The 19,378-nt window shown below is 43.1% G+C and overlaps 1 protein-coding gene across 1 annotated transcript in view; it reads right to left on the minus strand.

Annotated features, from left to right (window-relative positions):
• DNAH10 (dynein axonemal heavy chain 10) overlaps window positions 1-19,378 on the minus strand; it is a 158,618-nt gene that overhangs the window by 80,568 nt on the left and 58,672 nt on the right. The window contains exons 22-30 of the mRNA XM_047759974.1: window positions 17,888-18,004; window positions 17,702-17,804; window positions 16,144-16,322; window positions 13,904-14,115; window positions 12,908-13,061; window positions 11,004-11,237; window positions 7,721-7,843; window positions 3,699-3,932; window positions 837-1,060 (exon numbers count right to left, since the gene is read on the minus strand). Of these exons, the coding sequence (XP_047615930.1) occupies window positions 837-1,060; window positions 3,699-3,932; window positions 7,721-7,843; window positions 11,004-11,237; window positions 12,908-13,061; window positions 13,904-14,115; window positions 16,144-16,322; window positions 17,702-17,804; window positions 17,888-18,004 (1,580 nt within the window). The remainder of the gene's footprint in view (window positions 1-836; window positions 1,061-3,698; window positions 3,933-7,720; window positions 7,844-11,003; window positions 11,238-12,907; window positions 13,062-13,903; window positions 14,116-16,143; window positions 16,323-17,701; window positions 17,805-17,887; window positions 18,005-19,378) is intronic.

A 19,378-nucleotide genomic window follows, 5' to 3' on the forward strand; every position in this document is an offset into this window, starting at 1 on the left:
GGCTCCAATTCGATCCCTAGCCCAGGAATTTCCATTTGCCACCAGTGTGGACCTAAAAAAAAAAAAAAAAAAAAAAAAAAAAGTTAAAAAAAAGAATGCTTAAAACAATGAAAAGTATTTGGCTTTAACGTCTTGTTTTAAAATTGTGTGGTTAGAGTCCTCTGAGTGGCCTCCTGGTTAAGGAACTGACATTGTCCCTGCTGTGGCTCAGGTCACTGCTATGGCATAGATTCCATCCCTGGCCCAGGAACTTCCACATGAAAAAAAAAAAAAAATTTGTGTCGTGCCTCTAACACCGAAATAGCCTGTACAACTATGGTCCCTACACACGAGAAAGATGTAACAGGTAAGGGAGGTAGAGAGGACAGCAGTGAAGTGATGCACAAAGACGGACCTTGCAAAGGACAACAGACCTAAAGAGTCACAAATCGGGAGATGCGAAAGCACTGCAACCCAAAAAGTTCCCAGACCAGGAGCGAACACCTGGTTTCTGGTGGGTCACTAAGTTCTCACATTTGAGCTCAGAATCCCCTCGGAGCTTATGAAAACTCAGATCCCTAGGCCCCATCCCCAGAGTTTCTGATGGGGCACGTTTGGGGAGGGCCCAGGAATCTGCATTTCTAACACGCTCCCGGGGGCTCTGATGATGCCAGTCTAGGGACCAGCTTTGAGAAGTACTATATGAGGTGACCCTTAAAGGACAGCTATTTATCAGCTAATTTAGCTGGAGGAAAAGAAAACCTCACTGAAATATCAATCGGTCTATTCCAAACCCTGAAAATGGATCCAGTACGACCATTAATATGATAAACACACAACCACATTTACAATCCTACCTGGTTCTGTCTTCACAGTATCTAAAAATAGCCTCTTTGGTAATTAGCCTGTTAGTCCTTCGCATTTCATTCAAAACTGCCGTCATCCAGTCCTCCACGCGCCCCTCAGCCCGGATGATCTTCCGGAACTCCATGACCTCCCCTTCCGCTGAAATCATGGCAGACACCAGCTTTTCTCCACTGTCCCCGTCATTAAACCTCAGCAGTGCTATGTTGTCGTACATCTGCAATAAAGTGGGAGAAGCCACCCTGTAAAACCTTCACTGGGTTCTGGAATCAGAGAACAGCCTAAGGTGCCTCATCCCACATCAGAGCTGCCAGGATGCCAGCGACAGCAACAGAGACTGCATGCTGAACAGACATCCAATCACCCAGTGACAAATGTCCACTGGGTACTTTTGTTTATCCTGCACTGTGCAAAGATCTGTGGTGGGTTACACAAAAAGAAAGAAAGAAAAGACAGATTCCTTTCCCACACTTGAGAATCCAGGGTGTATGCTGGGATGGAGAGGTATCTGGACTTAAGGACAGACTGAACACAGGAGGGGCAGAATAGCTTGGTGACTAAACACCCTAGGGCTGAGGAATTAAGAGACCAGTGGTTGAATCCCACCCCTCACCCCCCCAGCACTGTCCAATCCAGTGACTTTGAGCAAGTTGCTTCTCCTCTCTCAGCCTGGAATAAACATAACTATGGCACCCACAAAATAAGGTCGACAGATCAAATCAAGCAAGGAAATGCCAGCTCATTACTTACTAGGCGTTTGGTGGCTATTCCCATTGTTACTAATCAGAATAATATTCAGGAAAACAAGTCATTTAGGGCCCATGATTTAAGATAAGGCGCTCTGGAAATCAGACAGAAGGAGAGAAAGGCAACAGGCTTTGAAGAATAAAATCAGCGGTTTGCAAAGAGGGCTACCAGTAAAAAAAAAAAAGTGTATCTAAGAACACGTTTTTCTGTAACAGTAAAATATTTGTTGACGAAAGCAGAAACAGACTATAAGCCTCCCCTTAGAGAACGGAAAACATGCAATCAAAACTATGATTCTTAAGAAGGAAATCAGCATTTATTAAAGGAAAAGCATGGCATTCAGTACTTGATCCTTAGCGATTTGTTTATTTGGAATAAGGAATTGCTCTGCAATGCTGGTTCTCCACCACAGATGATTTTGCCCCCAGGGCACAGAGGTTTATGTTTGGAGACATTTTTGGTTGTCACAGCCAGAAAGGGATGCTTCTGGAATCCAGCAGATAGAGGCCAGGGATGCTGCTGAATATCCTACAATGCACAGGATAGCCCCCCACTCCTACTCCCCAACACACATACACACACACACACACACACACAAACACACACAGAAAAGTTATCTGACCCAAGACAGCAACTGTGAAGGCTGATAAACCTTGCTCTGGGTTGATACTCAATATAGAGCTTTGATTTGCTGATCAAAGATTATTTCTCGCCACGCTCTAGCTCTCTATCACAATATTGGAGTTCCTACTGTGGCTCCACGAAAACAAATCCAACTTGTATATGTGAGGATTTGGGCTCGATCCCTGTCCTCACTCAGTGGGTCGAGGATCTGGTGTTGCTGTGAGCTGTGGTGTAAGTTGTAGACATGGCTCGGATCCAGCATTTCTGTGGCTGTGGTGTAAGCCTGCAGCTATAGCTCTGATTCGACCCCTAGCCTGGGAACCTCCATATGCGGTCTTCAAAACAGCAACAACAACAAGAGGCAGTATTGTCTGTCCTCTTTCCTACCATTCAGTATCGCTCACAGAGACACAGAGGTTTATGCAAAAGTATGAAAACATGGGTTGGAAAGAATGGCAACAAAGCCATGATGGCTGCCTCTTGCAAGTGGAAGAATTGTGAATGGGGATGGGACACGGAGCATGTTAACTTATCTCTACAACTTTATTTTACAAAAAAAGAGACAAAGCAAATGTGACTAAATGGTAACAAGCTTGCCAATTCTGACTGGTGGATAAGATTCTTTAGCCAAGTTCATAAGGCAAGCACTGTACTAAAACTTTACTCATTAACTCATTTAATCTTTAGAACAACCCCACTAAGGCAGGTTAACTATTGGAGTCATCTGCATTTACAGATAAGGAAACTGATGCCCAGAGAGGTTAAGTAACTTGCTAAAAGTCACACAGCAAATCCATGTAGAGCCAGGATTTAAATCCAGATAATCTGGCTGTACATTTCGTGTACTAAACAATCATCCTGTGTTACCTCTCCACTTATTATATTAATATATTAGTCTTTGTGTATTTTTTCTTTAATTTTATTGGAGTATAGTTGACTTACAATGTTGTATTAGTTTTAGATGTACAGCAAAGTGAATCAGTTATACATATACACATATCCATTCTTTTTTCCTATATAGGATATTATAGACTATTGAGCAGATTTCCTTACGATATACAGTAGGTCTTTGTTAATTATCTATTATATACACATACGGTAGTGGGTATATGTTTTTCCCATCCTCCTAATTTATACCTCCCCCCACAACGGTTTCCCTTATGGAAACCATAAGTTTGATTTCAAAATCTGTAAGTTTGCTTCTGTTTTATGTGTGTATTTCTGTACTGTTTTAGTTTCTCCAAAAAAACCAAAAAAATGTTGTTTGGGGAACTGTGGAAAATGAGCAATAACTAGCAGCTGCGTGCTGATCTAACCTCAAACTACAGTTGATTTCATCAGATTTATGCCTCAAATAAAAACCCCAGCAGCATTTCACAGTCTTAAACCTCTAGGCTGAACTGAACAGTGTAGAGGACTCAATAAAGCTAACTGCAGTTACAGAGCTTGCATAGGCGCTCCTGTGGGAGCCCTCGGAGGCTGACCTTGATCATGTGCTCCTGGACGCAAAGGGGGTCGCTGTTCCCCAGGATGCTGAGCAGCTCGTCATCAGAAATGAAGAAGAACCTGGGGAAGGCGTTCCTCTTGGAGTCCAAGTAGTCGTTCAGGCTCTTCTGGCATTTCTCAAGGCCCTCACTGATGTTCTGCAGGTCACTGAGGCGGTTTGGGGCCTCACAGCATCTCTTGATCACAGGATCTTTCAAGGTCTCGCCCATGATCTAGACAAGGTCAAGAAGACAGAGGTCACTCCAAGACAACAGGAGTCCTGCTCTTTTTTTTTCCTGGCCATGCCCAGGGATTCAAGTTCCCAGGCCTGGGATCAAACTTTTGCCACAGCAGTAACAATGCCAGATCTTTGATCGCTTGGCCACCAGGGAACTCCAGGAGCTCTGCTCTTGTCCCTGGTGGGCATCTGCCAGGGTCTATGCATGAAAAAGCAAAACCAATAAATCAGAATCATGGCCTTCAGGGAGGCCAAATTGGCAAAAGCTCTTGAGTGTTTAAATAGGCACCTTCTAATGTACTATAGACAACTTATTTCTAATGGGTTTTTTTTCCATCGTCCTGCGGAAGGTCAGCTGCCCTGGTAGATTTTCCTGTCTTTGCTCACTGTGTCCCCATGAGCCTACATTAGTGTCTGCACATAGCAGGCCCTCCATCAACATTTGCTGGATGAATGAAGCCAGCAATTCCACTCTGAGCAATCTGTATACACCAGAATATTCCCTGCAGCACTCTTCATAATGGCAAAAAAAAAGAAAAAGAAAGAAAAAGAAAAAGAAATAGCCCAAGTGTCCACCAAGAAGGAATTAGGTCAATAATTTGCTACAAGTGACAATTTAGATGCTTATTGAAATGTATGAAAAAGATGTTAAATTTTTTAAAGACCATATCGATAACAATGGTCTTACTTTGTAGAATAATTATTTATTGGGATATATGATATATATTAATATAATATATGAAATAATACATAAACATAGGGATAAATAAATTCTAGAAGATAGTGCTGAACAACTGAAATGGTTATCTTGGGCATGGGGTTGTGGGTATATTCTTCTTTTCTTTTTTGATTTTTTTTTTTTTTGGTCTTTTTAGGGCTGCACCTGCGGCATATGAGGTTCCCAGGCTAGGGGTCGAATCGGAGCTGTAGCTGCCAGTCAACACCACAGCCACAGCAGCACCAGATTCGAGCCGCATCTGCAACCTGCACCACAGCTCACAGCAACACTGGATCCTTAACCCACTGAGCGGGGCCAGGGATTGAACCTGTGTCCTCACGGATGCTAGTCAGATTCGTTTCTGCTGAGCCACAACAGGAACTCCTCTTTTTTGCTTTTTTATGTTTAATTTTTTCTATAATAAATAAATATCCTTCTATTAAAAAAGCTTGTGCAGGTGGATAAGAAAAAAATCACAAGCTCTAATGGATAAAGGAGACCCAAACGTGAGCTGGCTGCCCATACTGAAGAATATAGCAGCATTGCTGAGTAGAAAAGTACTCAGGCACTGAGGTCAGGTGGGCTGGGCAAAAGTCCTTGCCCCACTAACTGCTAGCAGCAGGGACCACTGGTAAAATCTTTTCTGGAAAGGACTTTAAAATAAACATGGTCTTTCATGGATAATTTACTTTTAAACAATCTGTTATAAGATATTCACCCTAAATTTGGAGTAATCTTTAGGCACAAACATGCAAATTATTTATGAAAGAAAAAATTTCGCTTCAAACAAGATGTCCAGTTACTAGACAATAATCAACTAATGTCAAGCCACTCAATGGAACATTATATAAAGGCATTAAAATAATTTATCAGATGGTTTCATAACAAGAACTGTTCCTTGTAATATGAAAAGAAAATTGTAGGATGAAATTTTACAAAATATCATTACAACTTGTGTTTTTCAACCCATATACACAGAAAAAAGATAAAAGAAATATATGGAGGTACTGGCACAAAGATAGAAATATAGATCAGTGGAACAGGATAGAAAGCCCAGAATTAAACCCATGCACCTACAGCCAACTCAACTATGACAAAGGAGACAAGAACATACAATGGAGAAAAGACAGCCTGTTCAATAAGTGGTTCTGGGAGAACTGGACAGCCACATGGAAAAGAACGAAATTAGAACACTCCCTAACACTACACACAAAAATAAACTCAAAATGGATTAAAGACCTAGATATAAGACCAGACACTATCAAACTCTTAGAGGAAAACATAGGCCAAACACTCTCCAACATAAACGACTGCAACATCTTCTCAGATCCACCTCTTAGAGTATTGACAGTAAAAACAAAAATAAACAAATGGGACCTAATCAAACTTCAAAGTTTCTGCACAGCAAAGGAAACCCTAAACAACACGAAAAGACAACCCACAGAATGGGAGAAAATCTTTGCAAATGAAGCAACTGACAAGAGATTAATCTCCAAAATTTATAAACACCTCCTGCAGCTCCATACCAAAAAAACAAACAACCCCATCAATAAATGGGCAGAAGATCTAAACAGACAGTTCTCCAAAGAAGACATACAGATGGCCAAAGAACACATGAAAAGATGTTCAACATCACTCATTATTAGAGAAATGCACATCAAAACCACTATGAGGTACCACCTTACACCAGCCAGAATGGCCATCATCAAAAAGTCTCCAAACAATAAGTGCTGGAGAGGGTGTGGAGAAAAAGGAACCCTATCACACTGTTGGTGGGATTGTAAATTGGTGCAACCACTGTGGAAAACAGTATGGAGATTCCTCAGGAAACTAAAAATAGAACTACCATTTGATCCAGCAATCCCGCTCCTGGGCATCTATCCAGAGAAACCATGACTCGCAAAGACACATGTACTCCAATGTTCATTGCAGCACTATTTGCAATAGCCAAGACATGGAAACAACCTAAATGCTCATCGACAGAGGACTGGATCAAGAAGATGTGTCCATACACACAATGGAATATCACTCCACCATTAAAAGGAATGAAATACCGGCATTTGTAGCAACATGAATGGACCTACAAATTATCATGCCAAAGTGAAGTCAGTCAGACAATGAGACACCAACATCAAATGCTTTCACGGACATGTGGAATCTGAAAAAAGGACAGACTAAACTTCTTTGCAGAACAGATACTGACTCACAGACTTTGAAAAACTTTTGGTTTCCAAAGGAGACAGTTCGGGTGGTGGGGGGGTTACACTGGGATTGTGGGATGGAAATCCTATAAAATTGGGTTGTGATGATCATTGTACAACTAAAACTGTAATAAATTCATTAAAATAAAGAAGAAATATGTGGAGTTCCCGTCGTGGCTCAGCGGAAACCAATCTGACTAGCATCCATGAGGACGCAGGTTCAATCCCTGGCCTCGCTCAGTGAGTTAATGATCTGGCGCTGCCATGAGCTATGGTGTAGGTCACAGAGGCGGCTTGGATCCTGAGTTGCTATGGCTTTGGTGTAAGCCGGCAGCTACAGCTCCAATTCAACCCCTAGCCTGGGAACCTCCATATGCCACAGGTGCGGCCCTAAAAAGACAAAAATAATAATAATAATAAATATGACATATTAAAGGTGATGGATTTATGGAAGATATATTTTTCCTGCTTTTCTACATTTTTCCAAGGTTTTTAAACAGGTACTACTTTTATAATGAAAGAGAAATAATATAAAAATGTTGGAGTGCCATATGCCAGTGGCTTCAGATCAAACAAATTTCTACCGAAAGGATTAAAATCATATACGATGATAGCACAAATTCAAAAGCTACCAATAGACAAAATACTACTTACAAATACATAAATAAAAGTATCTCAGGAGTTCCCTGGTGGCCCAGTGGTTAAGGACTGGGGGTTGTCACTGAGGTGGCTCAGAGTCAATCCTTGGCCTGGGAACTTCTGTATACTGTGGGCAAGACCATGAATAAATACATATATAAATAAATGAAAGTATCTCAAATCCCTGTCCTCCTTTGTGGACCAAAATAGAAGCCAGTCACTTGCCCTTTTAAATACTCTATCAATGTTGTCAAACTTCTTTGCCTCATCTGGAAGTTGTGATCTGATGTCTCCACCGATAAAGATGCTTTCCAGATACATCCATTTCCTCTGAACCAACATCCAAATCTGTAAATACACAATGTTATCATCAACACACGTACCTCAAGGTGTGTTTGGCAAAATCCCACTCTAACACAGAACAGGGAGTTCCCGTCGTGGCCCAGTAGTTAACGAATCCAACTAGGAACCATGAGGTTTTGGGTTCGATCCCTGGCCTTGCTCAGTGGGTTAAGGATCCGGCATTGCCGTGAGCTGTGGTGTAGGTCACAGACGTGGCTCAGATCCCGCATTGCTGTGGCTGTGGTGTAGGCCAGTGGCTATAGCTCCAATTAGACCCCTAGCCTGGGAATCTCCATATGCCAAGAGAGCAGCCCAAGAAATGGCAAAAAGACAAAAAATAAATAAATAAATAACACAGGACATAGTTAACCAACTCAGGTCAAAACACTTTCAGGGCAGAGTTCCCACTGTGGCTCAGTGGGTTAAGAACCCAACATAATGTCCATGAGGATTCAGGTTCGATCCCTGGCCTTGCTCAGTGGGTTTGGGATCTGGCATTGCCATGAGCTGCAGAGCAGGTTGCAGATACGGCTTGGACCTGGCGTTGCCATGACTGTGGTGTAGGCTGGCAGCTGCAGCTCTGATTCAACCCCTAGCCTGAGAACTTCCATATGCCACAGGTGTGGCCCTAAAAAGAAAAAAAAAAAAGGAGTTCCCTCTGTGGCTCAGTGGTTAAACCCAACTAGGAACCATGAGGATGCAGGTTCGATCCCTGCCCTCATTCAGTGGGTTAAAGATCTGGCGTTGCCATGAGCTGTCGTGCAGGTTGCAGACACGGCTCAGATCTGGCATTGCTGTGGCTGTGGCTGTGGCCAGCAACTGTAGCTCTGATTCGACCCCTAGCCTGGGAACCTCCATATGCCGAAGGTACGCCCCCCACCCCAAAAAAAACCACTTTCCACAGAGTGAGCACATACACTCCTTCCCAAATACACATGGATGATGGAGAAAGCAGAGCTAAATATTCTAAAGCCACACTCAAAAGCAGAAGAAACTCTCCATACAAGGCTGGGACAGGGAGGACACTTACAGTTGTGAGCAGGGGTTGGAACCCTGTAAAGGAACAAAGGAAAGACTGCACAGGAGCCCCAGAAAAAAGCTGGTCCAAATGCTCTGGGAGCCACCATTCCACCCTGAGGCACAGACCCAAAAGAACTAAAAGCGGAGACTCAAAAATTAGTTGTACACAAATGCTCGTATGCAGCACTATTTCCAGTAACCAAAGAGTGGAAATAATCCAAATGCCCATCAACAGGTGAATGGATACACAAAATATGGTCCATCCACACCATGGAATATGATTCAGCCACAAAAAAAGAAGGAAGCACTGACACGGGCTACGACATGGATGAACCTTGCAAACAGGATGCTGAGTGAGAGAAGCCAGACACAAAGGGCACATATTATATAATTCCATGTATATTAAATACCCCAAATCAGTAAATTCATAGAGACAGAAAACAGACTGATGGTTACCAGAGGCTAGAGGGAGGGGAAGTAGAGAGTAACTGCTTTTGAATGGGCACAGGAATTTCTTAGAGATGATGAAAATGTTCTACAACTAGATAGAGAGGGTGGTTGCAAAATATTGTGAATGAACTAATAAACACTCCTGAATTGTACATTTTAAAAAAACGGGTAAACTGGGTGTTCCCTAGTGGCTCAGCAGATTAAGGATTCGATGTTGTCACTCCTGTGGCTCGGGTTGCTGCTGTGGCGTGGGTTTGATTCCTGGCCTGGGAACTTCTGCATGCCCTAGGCGCTGCTAAAACAAAGAAACAAAGCATAATTTTATGTTATATAAATGTCGTGTCACTTAAAAAAATTTATACTAATGAAGAAAAAAAGCAGTAATATATACTAGCTAACAGCTTCCACAAAGAAAAAGTAATAGACAAAAAACATATTTTAAAAAGCAAGTGAAGGAGTTCCCACTAGGGCACAATGGGATCAGTGGCATCTTGAGAGTACCGGGACGCAGGTTCAATCCCCAGCCTGGCACAGTGGGTTAAGGATCTGGTGTTGCCACAGCTACAGCTTGGGTCTAGACTGCAGATCTGATCCCTGGATGGAGAGTTTCATATGCCGTGATGTGGCCAAAAAAGAAAAAAAAATTAAAAATATAAAATTAAAAAAAAATTAAAAAGCAAGCAAAGGAAGCCCAGGCATGATGGGGGTGAGGACCTGGACCACATCCTAGACAGGGAACCAGGCCTGGCATCATCCCATCCCACCCCACCCCAAGCCCAGGGTGCAGCAGGTACAAGGCACTTGCCTGTGGCCTGGGGAGGAAAACAAGGCAGCCACATAAAACTGGTGAAATGACCCAGGGTTGCTCACAGAGGGCTGGACACAAAGGAAGAAAGCCCCAAACCACCTAATATAAGAACTTGTCTGGTGCTGCCCAACAGGATGGGTCATGTTGAAGAAACTGCAAAAACACATATTGAAATGAAGCAAGCACAGGCCAAAAAAATTTCATGTAAGATGAACTAAAAAAAAAAAATTAAAATCACACAGAGAAAAACCCACTACCAAGAAAGTCACAAAAAAAGAAGAAAATTCTGGCCTGAGAAAAGAAAAAGTAGAAGGAAATCAGAAAAAGAAAGGCTTTAAATATGTTTAGATTCTTCAGTGTGTTACAAGAGGTGAAAGTATTCTTGCAATAAGAACAGGTAATATTAAACAAGAATAAGGACGTATGAAAAAGCACTGATTAGGAGTCTTGCAAGTTAAAAATGCATTTGTCGAAATAAAAACTGAGATTGACTCCTCTAATCATGCACCCCTCCCCGCAAATAAATCAGAGAGAAAAAGTATGAAAGAGGATCATTAGTTTCTGAGCACAAAACATTCTCTTTGTTCTTTCTCACTATGGACTACCGCCTCTCCATCTTTTTTTTTTTTTTTAGGACTGTGGCATATGGAAGTTCCCAGGCTAGGAGTCAAATCGGAACTGCAGCCACCAACCTACGCCACACCCAAAGCCACACCAGATCTATGCCATGTCTGCGACCTACACCACAGCTCACAGCAACACCGGATCCTTAACCCACTGAGCGAAGCCAGGGATTGAACCCACATCCTCATGGATACTAGTGGGGTTCATTTCTGCTGAGCCACAATGGGAACTCCTCTCTCCATCTTTTGTGTCTTTTTTTCTTACCTCAATGACTTCCCCTATTAGAGAAAGCGTTTTTTCCCATTTGTGAACAGTCTGGAGAAAAGGCCCAACAAATCTGCTTCCTGAGATGCTTTGCAGGTTGAAAGTGTTGTCATCCAAGCACTGGATAATGTCATCCACAGACCCCAAGATGTAGCCTCGATCCTGGATGCCTTTGTAATACTTGACCACAGTAAATTTCATATTTTCCCACGTGTCCAGGATTTCCTTCACAGCCTGGTCAGGGATAGGAACAGAATGGTCCAGGTAGACGAATTGAATAACAAAAAAAAAGAACCGCAACCCAACAGCAGCTTCCTGAGTTTGCCCTGGATGAACGTCTCAACCCAGAGTTCCCAGCAGTGTTCTGAATCAGCAGAGATTCTGTCCTGGGAATCCTAGTCATCACTTACCCAGCACTTGTGTCAAGTAAGCACATGATACACGTGATCTCCTTTAGTCCTCAAAGCACCAGTGAGGGAGGGATTATTATCACCCACCCTTTACAGAGGCGGGAATTGAGGCTCAGAGGGGGGCTCGGCTTGCCAAGTTCACTCAGCTACTGAGTGCCAGAACCAGGGTCTAAATCTTCTCATCTGCCTCCAGTCTGCATCCTCATGAGAGCCTGCCCCAGAGTTTCCTCTACTATTAAGCAAGAAAATCAGATTACAAATTAATATGCCTATTTTGTATTGCATTTTCAAAAAATACTGCCAATATTTGTGTATGTGTATGCACATACGTGTATAAGCATGCACGTGTACATACCATATGTGTATATATATGCTTGTGAATATACACACATATGCTTGTATATACGTGTATGTGTGTGTGATATAAGTGTATTTGTATACATGTATATATGTGCATATGTGTGCGCACATATATTTATGAGCATAGTACTCATGTATATAGTATTATATACGTACTGTGTTATACAGTGATGTGTATGTACATATATGTCTGGATATAGGTGTATAAGTGTACATATGTGTACACGTGTATGTGCATTTTATTTTTTTATTTTATGATTTTTATTTTTTCCATTTAGTTGATTTACAGCATTTTGTCAATCTCTACTGTACAGCAAAGTGACCCAGTCACACATATATATATACACATATATATACATATGACATATATATATATTCTTTTTCTCACATTATCCTCCATCATGTTCCATCACTACTGACTGGATACAGTTCCCTGTGCTGTACACGGGATCTCGATCTCATTGCTTACCCACCTCCGAATACAATAGTTTGCATCTATTAACCCAAGACTCCCAGTCTATCCCACTCCCTTCCCCTTGTATATGCATTTTAAAGTGGTAAAGGATATGCATTAAAATGTTAATAATTTATCTTCAAGTGTGGAATTATGAATGGTTTGTTTACTTTCTCAGTTGTCTACCTTGAACACCTATTATTTCTTTAATAAATAAGTTGCGGAGTTCCCGTTGTGGCCCAGTGGTTAACGAATCTGACTAGGAACCATGAGGTTGTGGGTTCGATCCCTGGCCTTGCTCAGTTGGTTGGGGACCCGGCGTTGCCGTGAGCTGTGGTGTAGGTCGCAGACGTGGCTCAAATCCTGCACTGCTGTGGCTGTGGTACAGGCCAGCAGCTACAGCTTCGATTAGACCCCTAGCCTGGGAACCTCCATATGCCGTGGGTGCAGTCCTAAAAAGACAAAAGACCTAAATAAATAAATAAATAAGTTGAAAGTGAAACTGCAATTAAGAATCTAAAACATTTAACTAAGGCAGAAATTCTATTTCTAGAACCAATAATTCCTTCCTCCTCAAACAGAACAGGTACCAGAGCAAACAGGTTTTCTCTTTGAATAAAAAAAAAATTCTCTTTTTTTTCTCAACTATTCAACTGTTTCATAATTAAAAACAGTCCTACCTTCTCAATGGCTATCTCCTTGATGGCCGATGTTACGATTTCATTGAGAACATCCTTGTGTTTGTGAAGCTCCATAGCAAACATGTTTTCCAAGGTGAACGTCTCCGTCATTTCAAAAACCACACCCGTTTTCTCCATAAGCTCTTTCCAGTGCCTAAAGGTGAATCCACATTAATACCTTTACATCTACCAGTTCAGTGATGGGTTTAATTAGTCCCCCTTCAACAACAAGGTAAATCCCATGATAAACACTTCTTGTAATGAATGTGGAAATATGAGGCCATCACTGGAATTACATGTCCAAAGTTTTCCAAAATCCCACTGGCCACAGGCATTTAATCCAGGAAACAGTATCCAGTAAGATATTTTCTTAGACAACTAGTCTTCACTACCACCTAAGAAAAGACACAACTTTTCATGTGTTGGTAACTGCTTCTGCACAGTCTTTAGGGTGCGTGATCATGACCTGTCTCGGATCACTCAGTCTGTCTGAGACCCTGGTGTAAATTACCAGCACTAATGTGTTCGATAAATATTCAGAAAGTGGTAAATCTGTGCAGGCAGCGGGGGTTTCCAAGTGTCTCAAAGGCAAGGCCCCCGCCCTCGGAAACACTGCCATCTACTTGGGGGAGACTGTGACCCATAAGACAAAGCTATAAATTATTAGTATTATTATTATTATTATTTTGTCTTTTGTGTTTTTAGGGCCACCCTCATGGCATATGGAGGTTCCCAGGTTAAACTGGAGCTACAGCTGCTGGTCTACACCACAGCCACAGCAATGCCAGATCCGAGCCGCATCTGTGACCTACACCACAGCTCACGGCAACACCGGATCCTTAATCCACTGATCGAGGCCAGGGATCGAACCCCCAACCTCATGGTTCCTGGTTGGAATTCATTTCTGCTACACCACGACTGGAACTTCGAAAGCTTGTTGTTCAACATCATATCTAAGCAAAGACATATTTTAAAATAAAAGCTGTTCCCACAAACCTGTCTCGTAGAGCCTCGTGCTTCAAGTCAAGAAGTAAAGGAATTGAGTCTTTGAATGCCTTCATTTTTGCTTCCAGATGGTAGGCCACAGATAAGTTCCGGACATGCCGGGGCAGCTTTCTGAGGGATTTGAGAAAACCTTCAATTCCTTCCTGGAGAAACTGAACGTTCAGGTTGATCCAGAGAGTCTGAGACCATTCTTCTTTTGCAACCTGGAAAATGAGCAGGAAATCATCCCATTAACAAGAGCCCTCTGGAAACTCAAAGGCGGTTCAATCAGGAGCTCGCGTTCCCAAGCCTCGGTCATGCCCACTTCTTTCCAAATATTATCACCCATCGCCCCACAACAACCTCAGATTCACAAGGAAAGATCAATGCCTAGGCTCTGAAACACAAACGAAAGCCTCCAACATTTTTAGGCCCTCAAAAGAATAACGCTGTATCTGAGAACGTGTGGAATTCAAAAATATGTCTTCCTTTCCTTCAGGGGAAGGGGAGAAATAGGCTATCAGAAAATAGGGATTTTTTTTTCTTTTCAAGGCCATACCTGAAGCATATGGAAGTTCCCAGGCTAGGGATCGAATCAGAGCTACAGCTGCCAGCCTACACCACAGCCACAGCAACACCAGGTCCAAGCTGCCTCTGCAACCTATACAGAATCCTTAACCCACTGGCAAGGCCAGGGATGGAACCCACATCCTCATGGATATTACTTGGGTTCTTAACTCACTGAGCCACAATGGGAACTCCAAAAAACAGCTGTTTTTAAATCAGGGAGTCACCTGTGTCTTAAAGCATATACTTTATTCAGGCATTGTCCTTTCCTGATAGAAGCAGTTAAGGTTACAAAATACCTACAATATAGATAACCCTGCTTGAATATCATGAAGAAAAGACTTAGTGTTCTAGTTCCCTGAGATTTAATGTAAAAAATACTGTCTTGCGTAAAATTTACCATCTTGGGAGTTCTCTGGTGGAGCAGTGGGTTAAATATCTGGCATTGTTACTGCTGTGGCTCAAGTCACTGCTGCGGCGTACATTTGATCTCTGACAAGGAACTTCTGCATGCTGTGGGTGCGGCCAAAAATATATATATATCTATCGTGGATAGTTGGCATTTGGACCCTGTGATACCTAATTCTGACAGAGGTGCTTGGTCATGAAGCACAGTCAACAGGAAATTATGTTATTTGATGAAATATGTGAATCATAATTGTTTAAACACAAGGTGTAAGTGGCATTACAGGATGCAATTACATTTTCTCATTTCTCTTTGCCTTCTAGAAAGATATGCAAAGCTCGAACATTTCTAGATGATTGTGAGATGTCTCCCAAGATCCATGACCTCCTTTTTTGCAAAAATTTAATGAGAGATGAATTAGAAAGAAATCCCAAAGAAATTAAAGTACTTCTCGGAGTTTCAACCCCTCGATATTCGGCCAGCCAATCATAACAAGGCCTTCCCTTAACCTCCTTCCATGCCTTTGTCCGACACTCTCCACTGAGGGCACTTGCTAAAACCACAACTATGGCTAAGTCCATTCCCCCACGTTTATCAGTGCCTGACACTAACGCCAGGGCAGCCAACCACGACTGCTGAAAACACTTGCCTGTTGGCCTCAGTCTAAATCCTAAGGAGACCCTGACAGCACCACTGGTCACTCCACATCACCTCGGCCCTCTTGCTCCCCATCCTTCTAGACGACTATTTCACCCCTGCTCCACCATCCTCAACCAGCCAGCACCCCCACTCAGGTCCTCGCTGCTGATGAAACTGCTGTGCACGCCCCTGGGGAAACCGGAGCAATCAGAACAGAACATTCAATGTCTCTCACTAGAAGTATCTCTGCACCTGGGCTCAGACCTTCATCACGACTCTGCCTGCCTCCCATTTGAAGCCACCTCTCTTTTTCTTTCTTTCTTCCCTCCTTCCTTTTTTGGCCACCCCGTGGCATATGGAGTTCCCCGGCCAGGACTCAGATCCGAGTCGTAATTGCAACCTATGCCACAGCCGTGGCCACACCAGATCCTTAACCCACTGTGCTGGACCGGCGCATTGAACCTGCATCCCATCGGCTCCCAAGATGCCACCGATCCTGTTGTGCCAAGGCAAGAACTCCTCTCCCTGAAGGGGATGCAGCTCAGTGGGCCTTTAGGTCACAGTAAAGAGATTTTGTGGCCTGAAGGCCTGCTGAGCTGCATCCCCTTCGAGGAGACAGAGTCCAGGGGTAGACGTTTACCTTCAGTGCGTCATAGAGCTCATAAATCATCTTCAGGCCACTCATTTCCTTCTGCACTTTCAGCAGCTCTGGGTACATTGTAATTGGAAGGTCGAAAAGTTTCTCAGCATTAGCCAACTCCTGACGGTTCTTTTCATGTCTCATCAGCTCTTTTTCAAAAGTAGCTAAAAGGTCTACTCCTAGTAAATAAGTAAATAAGCAGATAAATGAATGCATACCATTTTAAGGCAGACAGACTTAAATAAGAAATCTTGGGAGTTCCCTGGTAGCCTAGCAGTTAAGGACACGGTGTTGTCACTGCTGTGGCTCAGGTTTGATACCTGGCCTGGAAACTTCTGAATGCAGCAGGCACAGCTAAACAAACAAACAAACAAAAAATCATGAACAATATACCAAAACTATCATCTCATCCATAGAAGCCAAATTTAGAATGACCAGACTTTATCTTGACATCATTCTAACTAAAACCAGAGGGCTAGTTACATCTGCAAACTCCTCTGGTTAGAAAATTCTGTCTCCTAGGAGTTCCTGTTGTGGCTTAACAGGCTAAGAACCCAACATAGCATCCTGAGGATGCGGGTTTGATCCCTGGCCTCTCTCAGGATGCAGTGTTGCCACAAGCTATAGCGCAGGTCGCAGATATGGCTCAGATCCAATGTTGCCATGGCTGTGGAGTAGGCTGGCAGTTGCAGCTCAGATTACACACCTGGCCTGGGATCTTCCATATGCCACAGGCATGCCCAAGAATGAAAGAAGAAAAGAGGAGTTCCCATTGTGGCTCAGTGGTAACAAACCCGACTAGTATCCATGAGGATGCAGGTTTGATACCTGGCCTTGCTCAGTGGGTTAAGTAAGAATCTGGCATTGCTGTGGCTGTGGTGGTCACAGACACAGCTCAGATTGGCATTGCTGTGGCTGTGTTGTAAGCCGGCAGCTGCAGGTCAGACTGGACCCCTAGCCTACGAACTTCCATATGCCACGGGTGCGGCCCTAAAAAGAAAGGAAGGGAGAGAGGGAGGAAATTCTGCCTCCTGAGGATTCTGACCCGAGCTGCATATTAGAAGCCCCATGGGAGCTTTTCAAAATCTCAACATCCAGACCACCCTCCAGATCAATGGAATAAGACTGTTTGGACTTGGTCCCAGGTGGTTTTTAGAGATCCCCAGATGAACCCAGCGTGTAGGCAACCACAAGTGGAAGCACCAGTCCATCCTGTCTTCCCACAGAATTTTTTTTTTTTTTTGGTCTTTTTGCTATTTCTTGGGCCACTCCTGCAGCATATGGAGGTTCCCTGGCTAAGGGTCCAATCGGAGCTGTAGCCACTGGCCTACACCAGAGCCACAGCAACGCAGAATCCGAGCCATGTCTGCAAGCTACACCACAGCTCACGGCAACGCCGGATCGTTAACCCACTGAGCAAGGGCAGAGATGGAACCCGCAACCTCATGGTTCCTAGTCGGATTCATTAACCACTGCGCCACGACGGGAACTCCCCCCACAGAATTCTTAAGCAAAACATATTCAAAGACCTCAGTAAGACCAACGTGAATATTCTTACCACTATCAAGATCTTCACCAACAGAACCAGGGCCTTCACGATAAAAACGTTTTGCAAAGTCCTCTATCTGCTGTCTGTAGTTTGATATTTCACCTCGAGTAATCTGAGAAAGGCAGGGTTGCATTAATTGAGTCTACCGGATATTTTTCAATACCTTTACTCAGAAAGTGAAATATTTCAAGGTACCTCTGTGAATGTCCTCTTTATGCCCCCCAGAGCATGCTCCACATTCACCGAATCATTAAACAGATTTAACCACATGCTCTCAATCTTGTCAACCAGTTCTTTCTCTGCATCAGAAGGCTAATAAAAAAAAAAGAACAAACAATAAATGATCAGCTGTTTGGAAGTGAAATTTCTGGTCAAAGCTACTGCCCCAGGATTTCTGCATCCGGTAAAGGCTAGGTCATTTGAACCCACATAAAAAGCTGGTTGAATGGTAGAAATTAGAGTTTTATAATTAAAATAAAATCAGGAGAAAATCATTTTCTTTTAATTTAAAATATTTTATTTTATTTTGTTATCTTTTTGTTCTCTCCTGTGGCCTGCAGAAGTTCCCAGGCCAGGGAATACACCAGTGCCACAGAAGTGACCTAAGCCACAGCAGTGACATGCTGGATCCTTAACCTACTGTGCCACCAGGGAACTCCAGGAGAATTTTTTTCTTTTTTTTTTTTGCTTTTTAGGGTTGTGCATGTGGCATATGGAGGGGAGGTTACCAGGCTAGGGGTCCAATCAGAGCTACAGCTGCCAGCCTACACCACAGCCACAGCAACTCAGGATCCAAGCTGCATCTTCGACCTACACCACAGCTCATGGCAATGTCGGATCCTTAACCCACTGAATGAAGCCAGGGATTGAACCCAAAACCTCATGGTTCTTAGTCGGATTCATTTCTGCTGAGCCACGATGGGAACTCCAGAAAATACTTTTGTTTAACTGATAGATAACATAGGTAGATAGACAGAGAGAGAGAAAAATAAAGCTAGAGATATAAGCCCTTCATAAAGTAAAATCCAGCTTCAAATCAACTTCATCTCTGATTAAGATAGGTTATGTTGGAGTTCCCACCATGGCTCAGCAGAAACGAATCTGACTAGCATCCATAAGGAGGCAGGTTCAATCCCTGGCATTACTCAGTGTGTTAAGGATCCGGTGTTGCCGTGAGCTATGGTGTAGGCCACAGATGCAGCTCTGATCTGGTGTTGCTGTGGCTGTGGTGAAGGCTGGCGGCTATAGCTCCGATTTGACCCCTAGCCTAAGAACCTCCATGTGCTGCAGGTGCAGCCCTAAAAAGACAAAAAAAAGGGGCAGGGGGTATCTTCACTTGCTAACAAACCCAGCTGTGCTGTCAGAAGTAAAAATAAATCTCCTCTGATGAAACATAACATCATCTGGAGCCTCCAATTCTCTCTCCGATTTGTCATGTATGACGTCCAGAACTCAATCAGAAATAATAGGATAAGACTACTAATGACTTGAAGGAAACCAAGAGATACACAGGCAATACAAGCAGACAGTGATGGGGTCCTAAGACACAGAATTTTAAATAATTTTACTTAATAAAGAAGACAAAAGAGGAGTTCCTGTCATGGCTCAGTGATTAGCAAATCTGACTAGGAACCATGAGGTTGCAGGTTCGATTCTTGGCCTTGCTCAGTGGGTTGAGGATCCGGT

This window comes from Phacochoerus africanus, chromosome 15 (assembly GCF_016906955.1).
Source record: "Phacochoerus africanus isolate WHEZ1 chromosome 15, ROS_Pafr_v1, whole genome shotgun sequence".
In the NCBI taxonomy this organism is placed as follows: domain Eukaryota; kingdom Metazoa; phylum Chordata; class Mammalia; order Artiodactyla; family Suidae; genus Phacochoerus; species Phacochoerus africanus.